Here is an 18,584-nt window from a genome sequence, read left to right as displayed (position 1 = left end):
GCACCCTGCAATAGAATTTTGACCTCTTCCTGGAGCTAACAGTTACTATGAATACTATCCAATCAGATAGTTCCCGAGAGAATGCTTAGTGTTTGTTGAGTATCCAAAAATAATTCAATATAAATCCTTTCCTTAAAAATATCGCTGTCTTTAAAAGACAAAATATGGCATTTCTTTTAAAATATAATAATTAAAGATGACAAAAGCCACCAGAGGAACAGATGAAAGAGGGAGAAGGTCAGAGGAAGGAGACCAGCCAGCAGAGGATGTGGACAACGTTATCATTCAAACAACTAAAAAACAAAAAACGAAAAAGAAGGCCTGGAGACATGGCTTAGAGGTTAAGAGTACTAACTGCTCTTCCAGAGGTCTTGTGTTCAATTCTCAGCAACCACATGGTGGCTCACTACCATCTGTAATGGGACTGGATATCTTCTGGTATGTTTGAAGAAAGCTACAGTGTACTCCTATACATAAAATAAATAATTCTTTAAAACAAAAAACGAAAGAAACTTTGTCTACTATGTATAAGGCCCTAGGTTCGATACCTAGTTCCACACATAGACACTCATACACGCAAAGAAAAAAGTGGGGGAGGGGAGGAGAAGGAGGAGGAAGAGGAGAGAAAGAGAAGGTGGAGAGAATATAAAGCCAGAATTCATAACAGCAATGGTACTGGGAACTGAGAAAATAGACACAAAGCAAATCTGTGAATAGCACAGAGCTCATATACAGCGGGGACTGGAGAAGCAGCAGGCGGAGTCCTGTGGAGAAAGAAGGGGATATTGATGGTCTCTAAGGAGACACTCACTCAAGCAACATACAGAAATGAGGATATCTCAGGGTACAGGGCCAGCCAGTGTACAGGAATGAAGCAATGAGCCGAGGGGCTCCGAGATGCATTAAGTTTTAATTAAGATGTTTTAAGTGAAGATCAGACTGCAACCAGAACTGTTTTTAGGAAGGTGAGATGAGAGGCTAGTCACAGACTGAAAGACAGGCTGGTGAGGAAGCCTGGAAGGCAGGGAGTGGGGGCGGGTGGAGGGTGGGAAACAAGCAAAGATATTCATGGTCCCAGCTCCAACTACTTCTTGCAGTGAATCTACAAGAAGACGCAGCCTCAGCTGAGTATGGCGGCTACACATCTTACTCCCAGCATTTCTAGGAGGCAGAGGCAGGTGGATCTTTGTGAATTCCAGGCCAGCCTAGGCTACATGATGAGACCCTGTCTCAAAGGCAAAACCAAAACCAAAACCAAAAACAAAACCCAAACCCAAACCCAACCCAAACAAAGAAACCTAAGAGTCATAAGCCACTCAGCCTCAAGACTGGTCCTTTAGGGACTATGATGAGACCACAGACAGAAATAGGAGCTGGAGAAAGGAAGTGTGTTTAAAGGTAAGCTCTGTGCTTCAGGTGAATTGGGCCAGAGGTGACTGAGAGAGGAGGGAAGGCCCCAAATAGCTGGAACAGTTACAAAGGAGAGAAGGGGCGATAGAGAGCACCTTTGGAAGGCTCAGAACACATATGCATATGAATGGAGGTCTGTAAAGGGTTAGCCAGTATAGAGAGAAAACAGAGAGAGCCAGGACAAACATAGCTGTAAGCATAAGGAAGGGGAGAAGACAGTAGAGAACCTGAGCAGAGAAGAATGGTCAAGGCCTAGAACAATCTCAAGTGTGTCAGTGCTGTACAGTACTGGGGAGGGGCAGAGCAGGAAGCTGCTGGCTTTGGCCCATGAGCCTTTGTTCTGTTCATTACCTTCTTTGGTGTTCCCAACACTTGGCAAATTTTGAAAATTGTGTCAATTTCACTGGCCCCAGGGAAAAGGGGCCGGAGCGTGTACACCTCCGCCATGATGCAGCCCACTGCCCAGATGTCAATGGGGGAGCTGTAGTTGGTGGATCTCAGCAGTACCTCTGGAGCCCTGTACCTGGAAAGACAAAGTTAACAGCTAGCTATTGCTTCTACTGGTCAGAAAATAAATTCAGTAACTCTCAGTAAAAGTATGTCGTTTCCCTAAATGCAATGTGGTATGGGGGCTTATGAGGACTCGGTAGCTGTCATGGCCAATAATAAAAACTAACAGTCTTAGGGTTGCAGAGGTAGCTCACTGGGTAAGGGCGATTGCTGTTGCTGTGCAAGCAGGAGAAACCGAGTTCAAATCCCAGCACCCAAGTAAAAAGCCAGGCACAGCTTCTTGTGCCTGTAACTCCAGCACAGCGGAGCAGAGACAGGTGGACTTCATGAGCTTGTTGGCTACCCGGCTCAGCCAAAAAGGTGAGCTGACAGTGACAGAGGAGGACACCTCTGACCACCCCCCACCCCCATGTGAGCACCATGCACACATGTGCAGTGCATGAACCATATATACACATATACCCCACGCATATACAAAAAAAAAAAAAAGAGAGGGGAGGAAGGAAGAACAAGAAAGAAAAGAAACAGGAATCCAATCAAGGCTTCTTCAACCTTTTCCATTTATGACTCTGTTTCCCTGCAGAAATTTTTATATTTCCTCAGGTAAAATAGGTATAAAAATTAAAGATTATTAGTAGTAAATCACACACTTATTTTAATCTATTCTTTAGTGTACATATAATCTTACCATTTATTAAAGAAGAAAGCAAAAATTCACCTTTGGGACTGGAAAGATGGCTCAGCAGTTAAGGGCACTGACTGCTCTTCCAGAGGTCCTGAGTTTAATTCCCAGCAACCACATGGTGGCTCACAACATCTGTAATGGGATCAGATGCCCTCTTCTGGTGTGTCTGAAGACAGCAACAGTGTACTCATATACATAAAATAAACATTTTTTTTTCGAGACAGGGTTTCCCTATGTAGTGCTGGTTGTCCTGGAACTCACTCTGTAGACCAGGCTGGTCTTGAACTCAGAAATCCGCCTCCCTCTGCCTCTCAAATTCTGGGATTAAAGGCATGAGCCATCAAACTTGGTGAGAAGAGTCTTACATAGCCCTTGCTGGCCTCAATCTCATGATGTCACCAAGAATGACCTTGGATTTCTGATCCTCCTGTGTCCAGTGCAGGGGCTACAGGATAGTGGTTTGATGAGATGCTGGGGGCTGAGCCCAGGGCTCTATGCATGGTGGGTAGGCACTCCATTCACCGAGCCACAGTTTATGTGAGTACACTGTAGCAGTCTTCAGACACACCAGAAGAGGGCATCAGATCCCATTACAGATGGTTGTGAGCCACCATGTGTTTGCTGGGAATTAAACTCAGGACCTCTGGAAGAGCAGTCTTAACTGCTGAGCCATCTCTCTAGCCCCCACTTAATGATCTTTAAACAAAACTCAACCGAACATCAATTTTAAAAATCAAACATTCTAACCCAATCCAATCCAGACAGTTCCTAACTTGATACTAATTTGCTGAGGAATGATGGTAGGAAGATAGTAAGTGTTTGTTTCCTACACATAAACCATTATGTTATTCTATAAGAGCAAAAAAATCCGTCCAGATGGTGAACACACTGCAGTTACAACATGCAGTAGTCTTGAATCGAGTCTGCAGTGGTTGGGGCAGGATCACTGGCACTGTGTGGGGGAACAGCACACACCCTGAAAAGCACGCATGTCATGTGTTCAGTAGCAAAGCTGCAGCCAAGTCCCACCTGTTAACATGGGATCACAGGCAGAGATATTCCAATCCATCACACAGCTGATTTTGAATTAGGTTTTAGTTGTCCATTCAGAAACATTTCACCTTCACCATTGCCCAGTGTTTCACAAGCCCATGTTCAGATACTGGGATCCACGTGGGACTGCGGCCCACAGTCTTAAGCACCAGCCTCTACTCCCAGAGTCATCTATTAAAGTCTCTCCCTGTCCCCTTCTCCTCTTCCACGTCTACCTCCTCTGAAGCCTTTAAGAATTCTGTGTGGGTATGTGCACATGAGGCCAGAGGCCCTGGAGCCCTCTGGAGCTGGAGTGATAAGTGGTTGGTTCTAAGCCACCTGAGAAGGGTGAGGAACTCAACTTGGGTTCTCCCTGAGCACAAGACATACTCTTAAGGCTCAGCCATCTCCCCGCCACACAGGAATCTTCTCTGTAGCACCTTCAGAAGCACACGGAGGTATAAAAGAGAGGGAGCCGGGAAGGAGGCTATGGGGACACCATCCTCAGAAAAGCTTTCACACAAACATGATGTATTTGGGGTTGGAGAAGTGGCTCAGCCATTAAGAGCACAGGCTGCTCTTGCAGAGGAACCAGGTTCAATTCCCAGCACTTACACGAGCGTGCACAATCATCTGCAAATCTAGTCCCAGAGGCTCCGACCACTCCAGGCACCAGGCGTGCATATGGTGCATATGCACACGTGCACACACATACACACAAAATCACGAAATAACAAGTCTAAAAACTTAAGAAATTACTAAGACTACAGAGAGCACAATGGTTTTTCTTTTAAAATTGTTTTTAACAAGCTTACACTTCACTTAATAACAAAATATCTGCAGGGTTTGAACTACCTTTTCCTTCTAGTGAGAAATTAATGTTTATGATTAATACTGTTCTCATCATAATATTTTATTGTTTCTGTTGTTTTGATTTCTTTTTTTTTTCTATATAGCCCTGGCCAGGCTGGAACTCACTATATAGACCAGGCTGGCAATGAACTCATAAAAAATCTTCCTGCCTCCTGGGTGCTGGGATTAGAGGTGTGTGCCATTACATTTGCTGTCATTACATATAAGATACATTATAACTGTATCTTTTGAAAAAAAAAAAGCATAATTAGATAATTCAGAGAGAAAAAGCATTTACCATCTAGTAGACACATAGTCTGTGTACGGAGGTCTTGATCGGATTTCTCGAGCTAATCCAAAGTCCGCGATTTTCACAAGTTCTGGTCCCATGCAGAGGAGGTTCTCAGGTTTTAAGTCCCGGTGGAAGAAACCTGCAGGGAGAGTGAAGAGATCCAACCACACACTCCCTTCTGCACTGCTCTCTGCAGCTCTAACACTCTCTTGACAACATCCGTAGGTAACCATCACCCCTTCGCACCTCTCTCAGGGCTTTGGTCACTTCCTTATATAAAATCCTTCCAAAGCTGGTCTGCACAGTTTTATACACACGGAAGCATTTTCAAATACACTTGTGGGCTGAGATAACTGCAAACCAAACTGTCCTGGGGGGTGGGGGATCACCCCGATCAAGTCAGCAGAAGTAGTTTGAGACTAATACCATGTCAAAAGACAACAATTGTTATTGTATTAAGTTTATAATACAGAAAATAATTAAGATACATAAAAAAGCGGGGCGGTGGTGGCGCACGCCTTTAATCCCAGCACTTGGGAGGCAGAGGCAGGTGGATTTCTGAGTTCGAGGCCAGCCTGGTCTACAAAGTGAGNGGATTTCTGAGTTCGAGGCCAGCCTGGTCTACAAAGTGAGTTCCAGGACAGTTGGGGCTCTACAGAGAAACTCTGTCTCGAAAAACCAAAACCAAACCAAAACAAAAGAGACATAAAAAAGATTAATGGGTCTTGTCTACTCAGCCTTGTGACTCTGGTAAGCATTGTGAAACTCACACTGTGAGGAACAAAGAGAGCTCACTGAAGTCTCAGCTACAGTGGTGCTGCCAAGATGTGGCCAGGAGGTCTTTAATGGGGGAGTCTTCAAGGTGCATGCAGAGATCCAGTTACTGGCAATATACATGGCTCTGCAAACCTCAAGCCACCTCCTCCCTACGGTACCACCCACACAGACATCACTCAGAATGCTTCTAAACCTCACTGGCACTCAGATGGGAAAGACAACTTAGGTGATGCTGCCCACAGTGTTAGTTACGTTTATCACCTCTAATATTATATCCTGAGCCACCCTTAAAGCTACATCCTTAATTGCATCCTGACTGGGTGTCACTTTCGTCTCTGCATCAGCTTGTCCAAAACTATCTCACAAATAATCTGTCCTCCTCAAACAGTACCGCCAAGTACTCAGTAGTTGTGTTGAATCTGGTTTGGTTGGTTGGCTTTTAAAAAAGATTTATTTTATGAATATGACTGCTCTGTCTTTATGCACACCAGAAGAGGGCATCAGATTACAGATGGTTGTGAACCACCATGTGGTTGCTGGGAATGGAACTCAGGACCTCTGGAAGAACAGTCAAGTGCTCTTAACTACTGAGCCATCTCTCCAGCCTGAATCTGTTCTTTTGATAGTGATGGGACAGTCCCGCATTTCCCTCCGAATGCCTCCTCCTGGCCTTTCTCCCTTTCACTCTGCCCTCCCAGCAGCTCTTATTGCCTAAGGCTGGATTATTCCCTTCCACCAGCATCTCTGGATTCTCACACCTTCTAGTAATTTAAACAATGTTACACACACACACACACACACACACACCCCTTTCCATAGCCTCTTTAAATTGTTTAATAAATCTGATCTCTTTCATTCTACTTAAAGAGATAAATATACTTTCCAACTGAAGAGAGAACTCTTGTGGTAAAGAACCTGACTAGCATGCATGCTGCCCTAGGGTCAATCAACCACACTGCAAAACATAACTCCCCACACCCATCACCCATCTGTTCCACTCAGCTGAAGTTCTCTACTCCCATTAAGTTCACTGTATGGATCCCCATCGATAATGTACCCGGTTCCTTTTCATCTGTATCGATCCCAATCTTGACCATTCTCCAAGGCTGACTGAGTTGCATTTTGTCTAAGGAACCATCACACACGGTGCCATTCCTCATTCTTCCCCTGAAATTATTATTCTTCCCCAAGAAGTTATTCAGAAGCTTTGCCAAGAGTGGGCTGGGCTCTGTGGATTCTGATCAACCCACACGGCCATGGTTCTTGGTCTTTGCCTTCACAGGAAGAGCAGGCCCTTTGTGTGGAGACTTCTATCATGTACACACATGGTCAGTGTTTTCACTGTGCAGATGGAAGCACTTTAACAGTTAAGGCCTTTTACATTTCTGAATGTCTTGCATGCAAAAAAGAGCCAAGGAGTCTCATAGCATGTGATTGCTGATTGAACTGAGGGAACTACATGGGCGTGTAGGAAGAAGGAAGGACCTTCACACTGATGAATCTACATGGACGAAGAGAGTAGGCCAGAGCTGTGGGGAGGATGGAAGAGAGGACGTCCTAAAGACAGAAACTGAGAACTTCTTGACAGGTGCACAGGCTCAGAAGCAGGGTGGTGACAGTTGGATATGCATATCACAGCGGGTGACGATGCCGTTCCATGAGGTTCACAGCTGGTCCCGGTATGCATACCACAACAGGCACTCCTGTAATACCTCAGGAAGCAAGAGCCAAGGCTACTTTTGTCTGTGCTCTAGCAGAAAGTGACTGTGATGTGAAAAGGCACTACATGGCGATGCATGATGGGAAGTAGCAATGTTTTAAGAGAAGAACACTCCTCTGTGTTCACCATCCTGGAGACAACTGGGCTTAGCAGCTGGTCAGATTCTAAACGCAGAGTTGTATAGCATAATGATGGAACTGCAGACCCAGTGGGTGGCTTAGCTGGACCAAGTGGATACATCAGAGCCTAGAACCTCATGCCTACATGAGGATGAAGGCACAGAAATGATCACAGACATTCACGGGGGACACGCGTAGGAGGAAGAAGTGCTTCCTTCACAACACAGGGCCACCTGCTTTGCACAGCCCAAGGAACTGAGATCAGTCAGGTGTGGTGTGGGTTAGACAAAAGACAGTCACAGCAAAGTTGGCCTCTTTCCAGCATATGTATATTTGTAGATACGAGTCCATGCACGTGTACGCGTACACTAGGAAAGCACATTATATTTCAGTGCTTCATCTTTATTCTGCCACTGTCCTGACAGACCTAATGGCCTCCCATAGACAGTTTTCTTCAAGAATCCTAACCAGGTTTGTAGTTAGCCAAATATAAATAATTATAAGAACCAAACTTGAGGCTGTCAGAGTAAGAAACTCAAGAGTGATTCAATATTAGTCAAGAATGGCCTTTCCTATAAAAGAAAAAAATCTGATATGGACAAATCCAGATGGTTATTATGAGCCCAGTAAAAATATATTATCTACCCACCAGATGAGTGACGCCTGTTTTAAATCTTGGTATAACTGAGTCACGGCGTTTGGGACCTTTGCTCTGTGAACACCTGCCAGTTCCCAGGAGGCCTGACTCTATGGACCCGTCTTGGAAACAAATGAAGAATTATGCAAGTGTTAAGAGTAGTCTTTTGTCAGTGTACCTAGGATGGTTTCCAGGACTCTCCAGTGAAAAGAAGAAACAGCAGGCACTGTTTTCTTACCAACAGATGGGGAAACTGAGTTATGGGCAGGGGGCAACAAGTCACTCACAATCCCACCAAAAAAGAAACCTGTCAGAGCCTGAGAGTGCCAAGCACGACTCTCCCTCTTGGCTCAGACACCTACACCTTGATTTGTGCTTTGACTCTCAAGTCCACATCAATGCTGATTCTCCTAGTAAGCATCCCCTCCCTCCTCGAATTGGGGTAATTATTATTTAGAAACTTATATGGCATTTCTCTTATAGTGACTCATCTGTCTTTGAACAGCCCCCCCAACACCCCCCCACCAACTCCCTCTGGCACCATCTATTACGCCCACATCAACAACTCTCATCTTCTCCAACTCAGTCCATCCTACCACATTGGCTGGTACTCATGCAAGCATTGCTTGTGAGTCCATTGTGAGCCATGCTCTTCTAAGCACCGAGCACCCCTCCCCCAACAGTCAGGCTGTATTCTTTCCTCTTGATCCTAGTCTCACAGAGAGCATCCATGTTCATCAAAGGGGAATGAAGAGTCAGGCTTCTCACTTATTCCTCTAATTAGCTTCTTTTTTCATACTTCATCTGTTTTAGTGAAACATGACTATTTAAAAAGACAACTCAGCTTAGGATGTGAGTGTGTAGACCAGCAAGGAGGCCTGTGGCCATTTAACCCATTAGTGCCTGAGTTTCCTCATTAGTAAAATAGAGACTAGCATCTACTTCACAGGTTTGCTTTGTGGGATAAAACACATTATATCTATAAAGCTTTTAGAGGGCAATACCGGCACATTAGTGCCTTTCGAGAGCTGGTCATTTTGAGGATAATTACTAGACAGTTCTCTCTGGTAACCTCCCACAAACTGCCAACGTGGGCTTGCATATATGGTGTCCTTTTTTGCAGATAAGAATCAAGGCCTGTGAGGCCAGTGACAAGTGTCAGCTGTGGGGAGCTGGCAGTGAGCCCTGCCTGGGTCTGTGCTCTGCTGACGTGTACAGTGTGGCCCATAACAATGAGCCCCCTTCTTCCTTCTGGCTCCTGACTTGACAATGGAAATCCTTCTAGCTGTGCCATTTAGGGATCACACAACAGCAGAGCGCTGTCACAGCAAGAACCCCCCCAGTTCCAAATGGCTTCCAGAACACAGAAACAGAGCCTTAATTTGAGTTCAGGGCATTGCCTGACTGCTGAATAACACAAGGGCTTCCCTTTTCATTCTGATAGAAGATTTTCATAAATAACTTCAAGGAAGAAAGGAAAATACAGCCTCAAGGAAGGCTTCCCCCGGTCCATATTCTGTTATTGGTGACTGATTAAATAAGGAGAGGTGACTTAAGTGTATTTAAACATTATGAATTTATGCGGCACATCTTCCTGCTGTAAAAGTAATTTCAGATAATTCTCAGTTTCTTTCCCTTCCTTCCTCCCCAATTTCCTTCCTTCCCTGAATCTAAAACTTCAGTGTTTATATCAAGAAAAGAAAGTAAGCCATGGGAAGGGCAGCACAGGCACACAAAGGGTCACCTCAAGGTCACACATTTAAGGCAGTGGTGAGGCTCAAAGACACAGCATCACCTCCAGGGTAAAACACTGCCCCAAATCATTTCCATTACCTGATGTGGATGTATACCCCCGGCAGCTGTACAGGTAGGTCAGCAGGAAACATACGATTTGAATTATATTCCTGCAAGGGACATGTGCTTTGACATTGTTCGGTCAGTACCAAGCACAGCCATGTGTTTATTCCCCATGGGGCGGGGGGGCGGGTGTAATATAGTCAGTGACAGGAGACATGGCCATAGCAACCACCCGCTGTGCTGTTCTTTCCCTCTCAGAGGACAGTACTCCCCAGGGCGAGCTGCACTTTCTCACTGTGAGAACAAGCTACGGGGGAAGGGCTGAAAGTAGACAGTGCCATGAAGTGCATCAGATGGCTTCACTACCACAGGAAAGGGTGAATATTAGGTTCATGTGCACTTAACCCAAGTCAAGTCACGACCACACCAACCCTGTAAGTTAAAAAAACAAAATCAAAACATCACATTTATTTACTAGTTGTGTGTGTGTGTGTGTGTGTGTGTGTGTGTGTGTGTGTGTGTGTGCAAGGGTTACCAAGGCATGTGTGTGGAGGGCAGAGGACAACTGGCAGGAACTGGTTCATTCTTGCAACTGAGAATGAACTCAGTCTGACAGGCTCAGTAATTAGTACTCTTACCCACTAAGCCACCTCGCTTTTTTTGTTCCCTATACTCCATTTTTTAAACGGTTATTTATCATCATCATCATCATCAACAACAACAACAACAACAACAACAGCAACAAAGGGGCTAGGACTTGAGCTTCCTCTGCATTACCGCAGTGTGCTCTCTGCAGAGCTCTGAGCCTCTCAGAGCTCCGGTCTCCTCTTCTTTGAGAGGCATGGCTACTTTCTGTTCTCCCTATCTGTGACGTTGGCAAGGAATGAAAAGAGTAACAGATGGAGTTGACTCCAACCAGAACCACGCATATCGCTGTTGGGAAAAATGTCAACAACGTCCACCTCTGGTGATGGCCAGGATGGTGAGGTTTGGAAAGCGCAGGCCTGACCCTCCACCGCTGAACCTTCCTTCACACTGCACACATTCCCAGTGCCTAAGGCTTGAGAGGGAATGGCAGTGCAGAATTCCCAGGGGCTGCTGAGGGGTGCTAAACTGTTAGCTGAAGCTATTTGCGTCTGCATACATACCCATGCCCCTGTTTACGTGTGAGGGACAAGAGGGCCTATACAAGTGATAAGCATGTGGGCATGGGTACATACAGAGATAGCTACATGTGGATGAACATGTATGGAAGTGCGTAGGTGGTCTGTGTCTAGGAGTACATAAGTGCTTCATTTGGTAGAGTCTCAGGAGAAAGGCTGCGAGTTCTTCCTAACAAATATCTGAGTCTCATGCAAAGGAGTGAAAAGGAGCTCTCTGTCTCAGCTTCTGGATTAAAGAACAACTCACCCTAAAACCTTGTGACTGCTTCCTACTTGACAATAAGCTGGCAGAGAAAGAACTCCCTTGATTCCCTTCTTTTCTCCTTTGAGCTCTCATGTGCCCTCTCCTAGGTGTCCCTAAAATCCTGTGTTTGACTATTACACATCACCCAGTGTAAACTCCTGTGAATAAAGGCTAAGGAGCTGGTCAGTGCTCCCAAGTCAGTGGGATCGAAGCTCACCTGTACTCCAGTGGTTCACCCAGCTGGATGAACAAGTCAGCTCAGCCCTGCGTATCACTCATTGATTACAAAGTCTGTGCTGGAGGACCACAAGGGATAGCCTGTCTCTGTGCTTCATCTACTCTGTAACTGAGAAGAGTTACTTAGAGGTAAAGAGCTGGTCCTGGCCCTGGATATACTGTATCACCTTGTACAACACAACATTTTTCTACCCACTGACAATTTACAACAAATCTGGTAACTGCCAAAAGGTTTCAACCCAGACTCCTCACTGAGAAATAAGTCCATTTTTTTTTTTTTTTTTTTTTTTTTTTTTTTTTTAGTGAAATGTTTACAGTGACAACATACAGAGACTGAGTTTATGGATTTCCTGCCTGTACAAAATCAGCCACTGTCTGCATACTAAAATGACCTCGAATGACCTTCTCAGAGGACTCTGGCTTTCCCTCACAGATGTCCAGGTTTGGCTACATAGTCATAGGAAAGTTACCAATCTGAGTCTCCTCTGCAGTGGCTGGAACCAGCAACCTTCCAGAGAGCTGATGAAGATGCCTGCTGCATGGTCACTGCTGTCCAACCTTTACAAACTCAGGTTAGAGGAAAAACACAAGGGGAGAGTTTCCTGAAGGGCACATAGCTAAGCTTCCCTTTGGACATTCTAAAGCTCTCAGCGGACTACCCACACCATCCCTGAGGTGAGTCACAGCAGAATTGCTTTCTCTGATCAGGTGAAGTGACTGGCCTACCTAATAAAGGATATCACAGAAAACCAGCCTACACAGCCTGATGCTGTGTTTACTATAAGATTATGTAACACACTGCCCCCTCCAAGGGGCCCATGAGAAAGTGTCTTCCTAGGCATGGTATCCAGATAGTTTTATGCCCAGTAAGATGGCTCAGCAGGTGAAAATCTTGCTTCTAAACCTGATGACCTGAGTTCAAAACCCATGGAAGGATGGAAGGAAGAGGACTCATTGCAAGACCCCTGAAAGTTGTCCTCTGACTAATGCACCCAAACTGTGACATACACAGACACAGACACATACACATACATACATACACACGCTAGATAAATAAATGTAAAATGAACAAATTAACTTAAAAATAATAGTTCTTCTTTTGATAACTAGTATAGTTTTTGTTTGTTTTTTTTTTTGTTTTTTTTTGTTTTGTTTTGTTTTTTGAGACAGGGTTTTTCTCTCTCTGTGTAACGACTCTACTCTGGCTGTCCTGAAACTCATTCTGTACACCAGGCTGGCCTTGAATTTACAGATATCCACCTGCCTCTGCCTTCCAAGTGCTGGGATTAAAGTTGTGCACTACTATGCCCAGCTAACTAGTCTATTTTTACATCAAGGAAACTTGATCATGTTTAACATTTTCCTTTGTACAACAAGCTCAGAACCAAATTTATTGTCTGTTTCTTCTACTGAAATAAAATTTACTGGCATGTTGGACATGTCCTCCAAATATTAGGCTATTGGAAATGATGTTTACCCCTCACCCCCAACACACACAACCAGAGTGTAAGACCCTGTTGCTGAAGACACCATTTATTTATGCCATCAAATATGGAAAAAAAATCAAGCTGGCTGGTGCCCAACTAGAAGCTTCATCCCTACAAACTCTGCAACCTACAACAGTGACCTGCCTTCAAAATATACTGGTGTCGTAGTGGCACACATGTTATGAGAGTAACCAACCACTTAGGGAAAAAAAAAAACAAAACAAAAAACCTGGATTTAAGGCCCATTCCATGACATGGAATCCATACTTGACACCATCAGTGAGGTCAAGAGACTGGGACTAGTGGCCCTAGGGAAGAACCTGCTACTCCAGCAACAAAACAACTTGTTATAGCATATTGCTACATTTTCATAAGTCAATGCACACCTCACCCCTCATCAGAAATGCTTCTTGCAATATATAACACAGAGACCCACAACTGAACACTGTGCAGACAATGAGAGACCTTGGAACATTCAGCCTGAGTGAGATGTCTTTATCAAAGCCCTCCCTTCAAGCAAGGCTCAGGGATCTATGCAGTAGAGGAGGCAGAAAGACTGTAAGAGCCAGAGGGGGATGGTTGACTCTAAGGAAACAGCATTCTGCAGATACAACCAGGCTGATGTATACCATATCAACTCACAGAGACTGTGACAGCACACACAAGACCTGCACCTCCCTCCTCCCTCACCTCTTCTCCTTCTCCTTCTTTTTCTTCTTCAGACAAGGTCTTACTATGTAGCCCTGGCTGGCCTTGAACTTGTTATGTAGACCAGGCTGGCCTCAAACTCATGGAGATCTGCCTGTCTCTGCCTCTGCAGTGTTGATTGAAGGCTTGTGCTAGCACACCTGGCTAAGTCCCTTAGGGAAGGAGGGAAGGATGGAGGGGAGTGACTCTTACTCCCAGCTGCTCCCTACCATGTTTGCCTTTGTCTCTTTATCAGTTTGCCGAATTTTAATTTATTTTGTTTCTCCATTTTGTTTCTCCAGAGTGGTATAGTTTAACCACTCTGACCCCCTTTGAAACAAATTGGAATACAAATGATGTAGAAAAATGAGCAGCAGAGTTCAGAAATGCTAACATGGGTTAGACTCAGCACACAAAGGCCTCAGAATTCCGATCGGATGTTTCTTGTTGATACATCAGTAAGTGGTGGGAAATAAATCTTAGATCCATCTATGATTAATAAGTGTGACACAAAAACTGAAGAACACACACACAGAGGAAAATCTAGGAATCAAAGTACAAAGGTAACATATTCTGAAGGCCACTGTCCACCTGTCAACTCTATGGTCTCTTCTGGAAGTGCATTACAGAGCACATTAATACTTGCTCGGTCACTTACCTAATGACATTTCACTGCTATTCAGAAGCACAATCCTGTAAAACACCTACCGTGTTTGTGAATGAATGCCAGTCCTTGCAATATCTGGTACATTATATTCCTTACAGCAGACTCTGGAAACAACTTATTTCTGTATGGATCAGAAGAAAATGAAGTTAAAAACCCAAGTTTCTGTATTAAAGAGAATCTCCTGTGTTTGTGTCATTCTGGTTATATAGTATGAAGTTAAGAAAATTTTACTAGATCCTTTGATAATAAATACCAGAGAAAAATAATCACTTGATGGTATAGTGAAGCTAAGCAATAAACACCAAGTATATTCAGTTCTATTACAAAGAAGAGAGTAAACCTTTTATAATAATAATAAAGAAACCTTTAACACTGTATCTAAAACCAACCTGGGCATGGTACCTATCTGCAATCTTAGGACTCAGAAGGGTCATATAAAGAGCTGGTTCTCAGCCTTCCTAATGCTGACACCCTTAATAGAGTTCCTCATGTTATGACCCCCAACCATAAACTTACTTCATTGCTACCTCATAACTATAATTTTACTACTGCATGAATAATAATGTAGCTATCTGGCATGCAGGATATGATATATGACCCTATAAGAGGGGTCATGACCCACAGGGTGAGAACTGCTGACATCGAAGGATCTTGGGTTCCAGGCCTGTCTCAACTACGCAGCGAGTCTGAGGCCAGCCTAGCAATGAGATCTCTTCTCAAAAACTACAAAATGAATGGAAGCGAGCAGGCTGCTTCTTGGGAGTTACCCGAGGGCTCCCAGGCACAGGAACGTGGCTGGGCCCTTCACCTAGCTGGCAGATTTCACATTAGAGTCCAGAGGCATGGCTGTTAAAGGACGACAGAAAGAACTGGAAAACCGAATAAACAAAACAAAAAGCACGACTACTTTGCAATTTTAACGCATAAAAATGTTGTGAGGCTGGAGAGATGGCTCAAAGGTTAAGAACACATACTACTCTTGGTAAAGGACCCTTGAGAAGTCAGTTCCCAGCACCCACGTGGGGGTGGCTCATCGTGACTCCAGCAATGGCGCAGAGCTAGTCATTGGAACACCAGCAATGGCACAAAGCTGGCGCCTCTGACCTTCGTGAGCACCTGTACACACACATAGTCCCTACATGCACACTTTAAAATAATAATAAAAAAAAATCTCAAAGACACTTTGTTAAAAGGAATAAGGTTATGAGTAAACCATACCTTTCTTTAATGAGCTGGTAAAGGTTTTCCTTCATGTACTCAAAGATAAAGTAAAGATGGTCGTTTTCCCTGATAACCTCTTTTAACTTTACGATATTGGCATGATTAAGCTTCTTTAAAGACTGAAAGATGGTGAGAGACAAAACAAAGTTAGAAAAATAAATCTGTGTAAAAGGGAAAGAAACCCCAAGCACACACAGAGAACAGTGTCTAGTCTCAGAAGTGAGAAGATACCATGGGTTACATTTTATTGGTAATTTAATAAACAGTATTTTTCTGAGGTCACTTAACTTTATCTAGAAAGATGACTTTGATCAATTCACTAGAAGGCTAGAAGGTGAGCGTCTGAAGGTAAGCTGGTATTCCTGGCTGTACCCAGCCCAGAGCAATAGGTCAGGACTATTTTTGTGGCAATAGGCCCAGGCTATTTTAGGCTTACACCCTCACAAGCATGGAATTCAGGTTGTGTAAGTGTCGAGAGGGGAACCAATAAAGAAAGCCATGGTTTTAAATCTTCTAGCTCTAGAGAGTACAGCTGGTTAAGGCTGAGATCACCAGGCAGTAGCCTACAGACATGTTCAACAGGAAATCGCCCAAAGGACTGAGTCTCATAGCGTGACTGAGGTGCACAGCCTGACTGGGGCACACAGCCTGACTGGGGTGCACAGCCAGATTCTAGACCTTCATTAGACTTGTGAGTCTACGACAAAATGGTCCTTCCTACAATGTAAGTTTTAACTACTAGAGAGGAATGAAGACACATTATTGATGAAATTCTAAAGGAAAGGTCTAAGAGCAACGAAGGTGAGAAAGTCAGGCAGTCACTGAGCGCTGAGGAACATGACCACGGTTCAGAAGATGATACAGGAGTTTCTGATTACTTAGCCTGCATACATAGTTTTTAAAGTTCATTTGAATGTAGCCCGGCATGTATGACTTGCCATATACACCATCTGTCAGCAGTGAACAAAACTGCTGACCTATTATTAGTGAGCAGCAACTGTGTTCAAGTACAATATCCAAGATACTCAGTCTGGGAGTCCTATCTGGATGACCAGAGTTTGACCTCATTGCCTTAAAAAGTCTTTTCCCACCGAGGGCAATGAAATCAATACTGATAAACCATAGAAGCTTCCCTGCCTTTGAATGAAAAAGAGCACACATTTTGCTAGGTGGTGATGGCACACACCTTTAATTCTAACACTTGGGAGGCAGAAGCAGGTGGATCTTGGAATTCGAGGCCAGCTTAGGCTACAGAGTGAATTCCAGGACAGCCAGGGCCACAGAGAAAAACTCTGTCTCACAAAACCTTTAGAAACAACAGCAGCAGCAGCAGCAACAACAAGAACAAAACCAACCCCCCCCCCCAAAAAAAAATCCCCAAACCCAAAAAACCCCAATAAACCAAACAAAATGTGTGCAGAAGGAAGTGTTAAAGTGAACACCTAAGTCCAGAAGGACCCAAAAGATCAGAACTTGGAACAATGGAGCTTGGGCCAGTGAGGAAACACAGACAGCAGAGAAGGCCCAAGGAAGACCCTTCTGGAACCTTCACCCCAAAGGACGAATTCTTGCCAAGTCATGCTGCTGGCTTGGGTCCTCAGCTGGCTTGGCTACAGTCTCCTAGGATGACCCAGCAAGCTTGATTATTTCTTTTGTTTGGACTGGATTCCTGCTTTCCCATGAGGAACTATACAGGCTGCCGTTCACTGGCTGCGCTGACTGCAGCCATCTTTTCTACCCGTTTGCTTGAAGCGTGTCACAGGTATCGCTCGATGAGCAGCTTCACAGCCAATTCATTCAGAAAAAAGGGAAGTGGGACTTAGAGCTTTTCTAGAAGGAGGGCAGAGGTTCAGCTCCGAGGCGTGGTCTCTCTGAAGCATGAATTACAGGCCATGTCTAAGAGCAGCTTTGAACAAAGCTCCCATTTCATCCCGTTTGAGTGAGGTTACTGAGCAAGTTAAATTTTGTGTGGTCACATTACCCAGATCTATTTCCAAAAAAGAAGCATCTTGTGTGGTTATAGAGACGTTTCTGAAGGAGTAGAGACAAGCTTTTTTTGTGAGAGCAGATAAGCATCAGTAGCACCTCCAAACAAGCCAACAGTTCTCACAGGGGCGCTCTCCACGGATACATCAATAGTATCAATTTTGACACCCCCCCCCCCAGGGACTGATCGATGCTTTCCTCACTATTAAAACTGAAATGTTCTATACCCTAAGGATAAACATGGTGGAAGACAGTGTCTGCTTCTCAGAGGCCAACAGCCCAACTGGGAGCATAGAATATGAATTTAAAATGCATGTAATGGGACTAGGCTTGGTGGTATGCATTGCCTGCCTTTAATCCCAGCACTTGGTTGGCAGATGCAGATGGATCTCTGTAAGACTAACATAAGTATTTACAATCACTTTCACAACAGAGAACACTACATTTATGTATGTATGTATGTATGTATGTATGTATGTATGTGTGTGTATGTTGGGCCTGTTTGTATGCATGTACACCACATGCTTGCAAGTGCCTAAGAAGGCCAGAGAGGGCGTTGCGTCTGACAGAACTGGTGGCAGTTCTGAGCCATCTACGTGTGTGTTAGGAAGGGAACCAAACTGGGTCCTCTACAAAAACAGTGAGTACTCCTAACTTCTGAGCAACCTGCCTAGTCCTGAATGCCTTAAACCTTAATCAAGCTTAATGTTACAGATTACCAGCAAACAAATACCATTCTTCAAATTGGGAGACTTGTAATAAAATTATATCCAATTATTATTTTTCTCTTCCTCCTCCTCCTGTTCTTCTTCCTCCTCCCTCTTCCTCCTTCTTTTTGAGACATGGTCTCTATCAATCGTGGACGTCCTGGAATGTGCTATGTAGACCAGGCTTCCCTCCAACTCACAAAGATCCACCTGCCTCTGCCTTTCAAGTACTGAGATTAAAAGTGTGTAGCACCATGCTCAACTCCTTCCTTCCTTCCTTCCTTCCTTCCTTCCTTCCTTCCTTCCTTCCTTCCTTCCTCCTCCTCTTCCTCCTCCTCCTCCTCCTCCTCCTCC

The 18,584-nt window shown here is 44.4% G+C and overlaps 1 protein-coding gene across 2 annotated transcripts in view; it reads right to left on the bottom strand.

Moving 5' to 3' along the window:
• Positions 1-18,584, bottom strand: part of Ick (intestinal cell kinase) — a 60,712-nt gene that overhangs the window by 12,853 nt on the left and 29,275 nt on the right. For both annotated transcript variants that reach the window (XM_021171315.2, XM_021171314.1), the window contains exons 4-7: positions 15,535-15,656; positions 14,358-14,437; positions 4,788-4,920; positions 1,762-1,933 (exon numbers count right to left, since the gene is read on the bottom strand). In XM_021171315.2, coding sequence (XP_021026974.1) covers positions 1,762-1,933; positions 4,788-4,920; positions 14,358-14,437; positions 15,535-15,656 — 507 coding nt within the window. The remainder of the gene's footprint in view (positions 1-1,761; positions 1,934-4,787; positions 4,921-14,357; positions 14,438-15,534; positions 15,657-18,584) is intronic.

Source organism: Mus caroli, chromosome 9 (assembly GCF_900094665.2).
Source record: "Mus caroli chromosome 9, CAROLI_EIJ_v1.1, whole genome shotgun sequence".
NCBI classification, from domain to species: domain Eukaryota; kingdom Metazoa; phylum Chordata; class Mammalia; order Rodentia; family Muridae; genus Mus; species Mus caroli.
The sequence above is the reverse complement of the archived record's forward strand: the minus strand, read 5'-3'. Positions and strand labels throughout refer to the sequence as shown.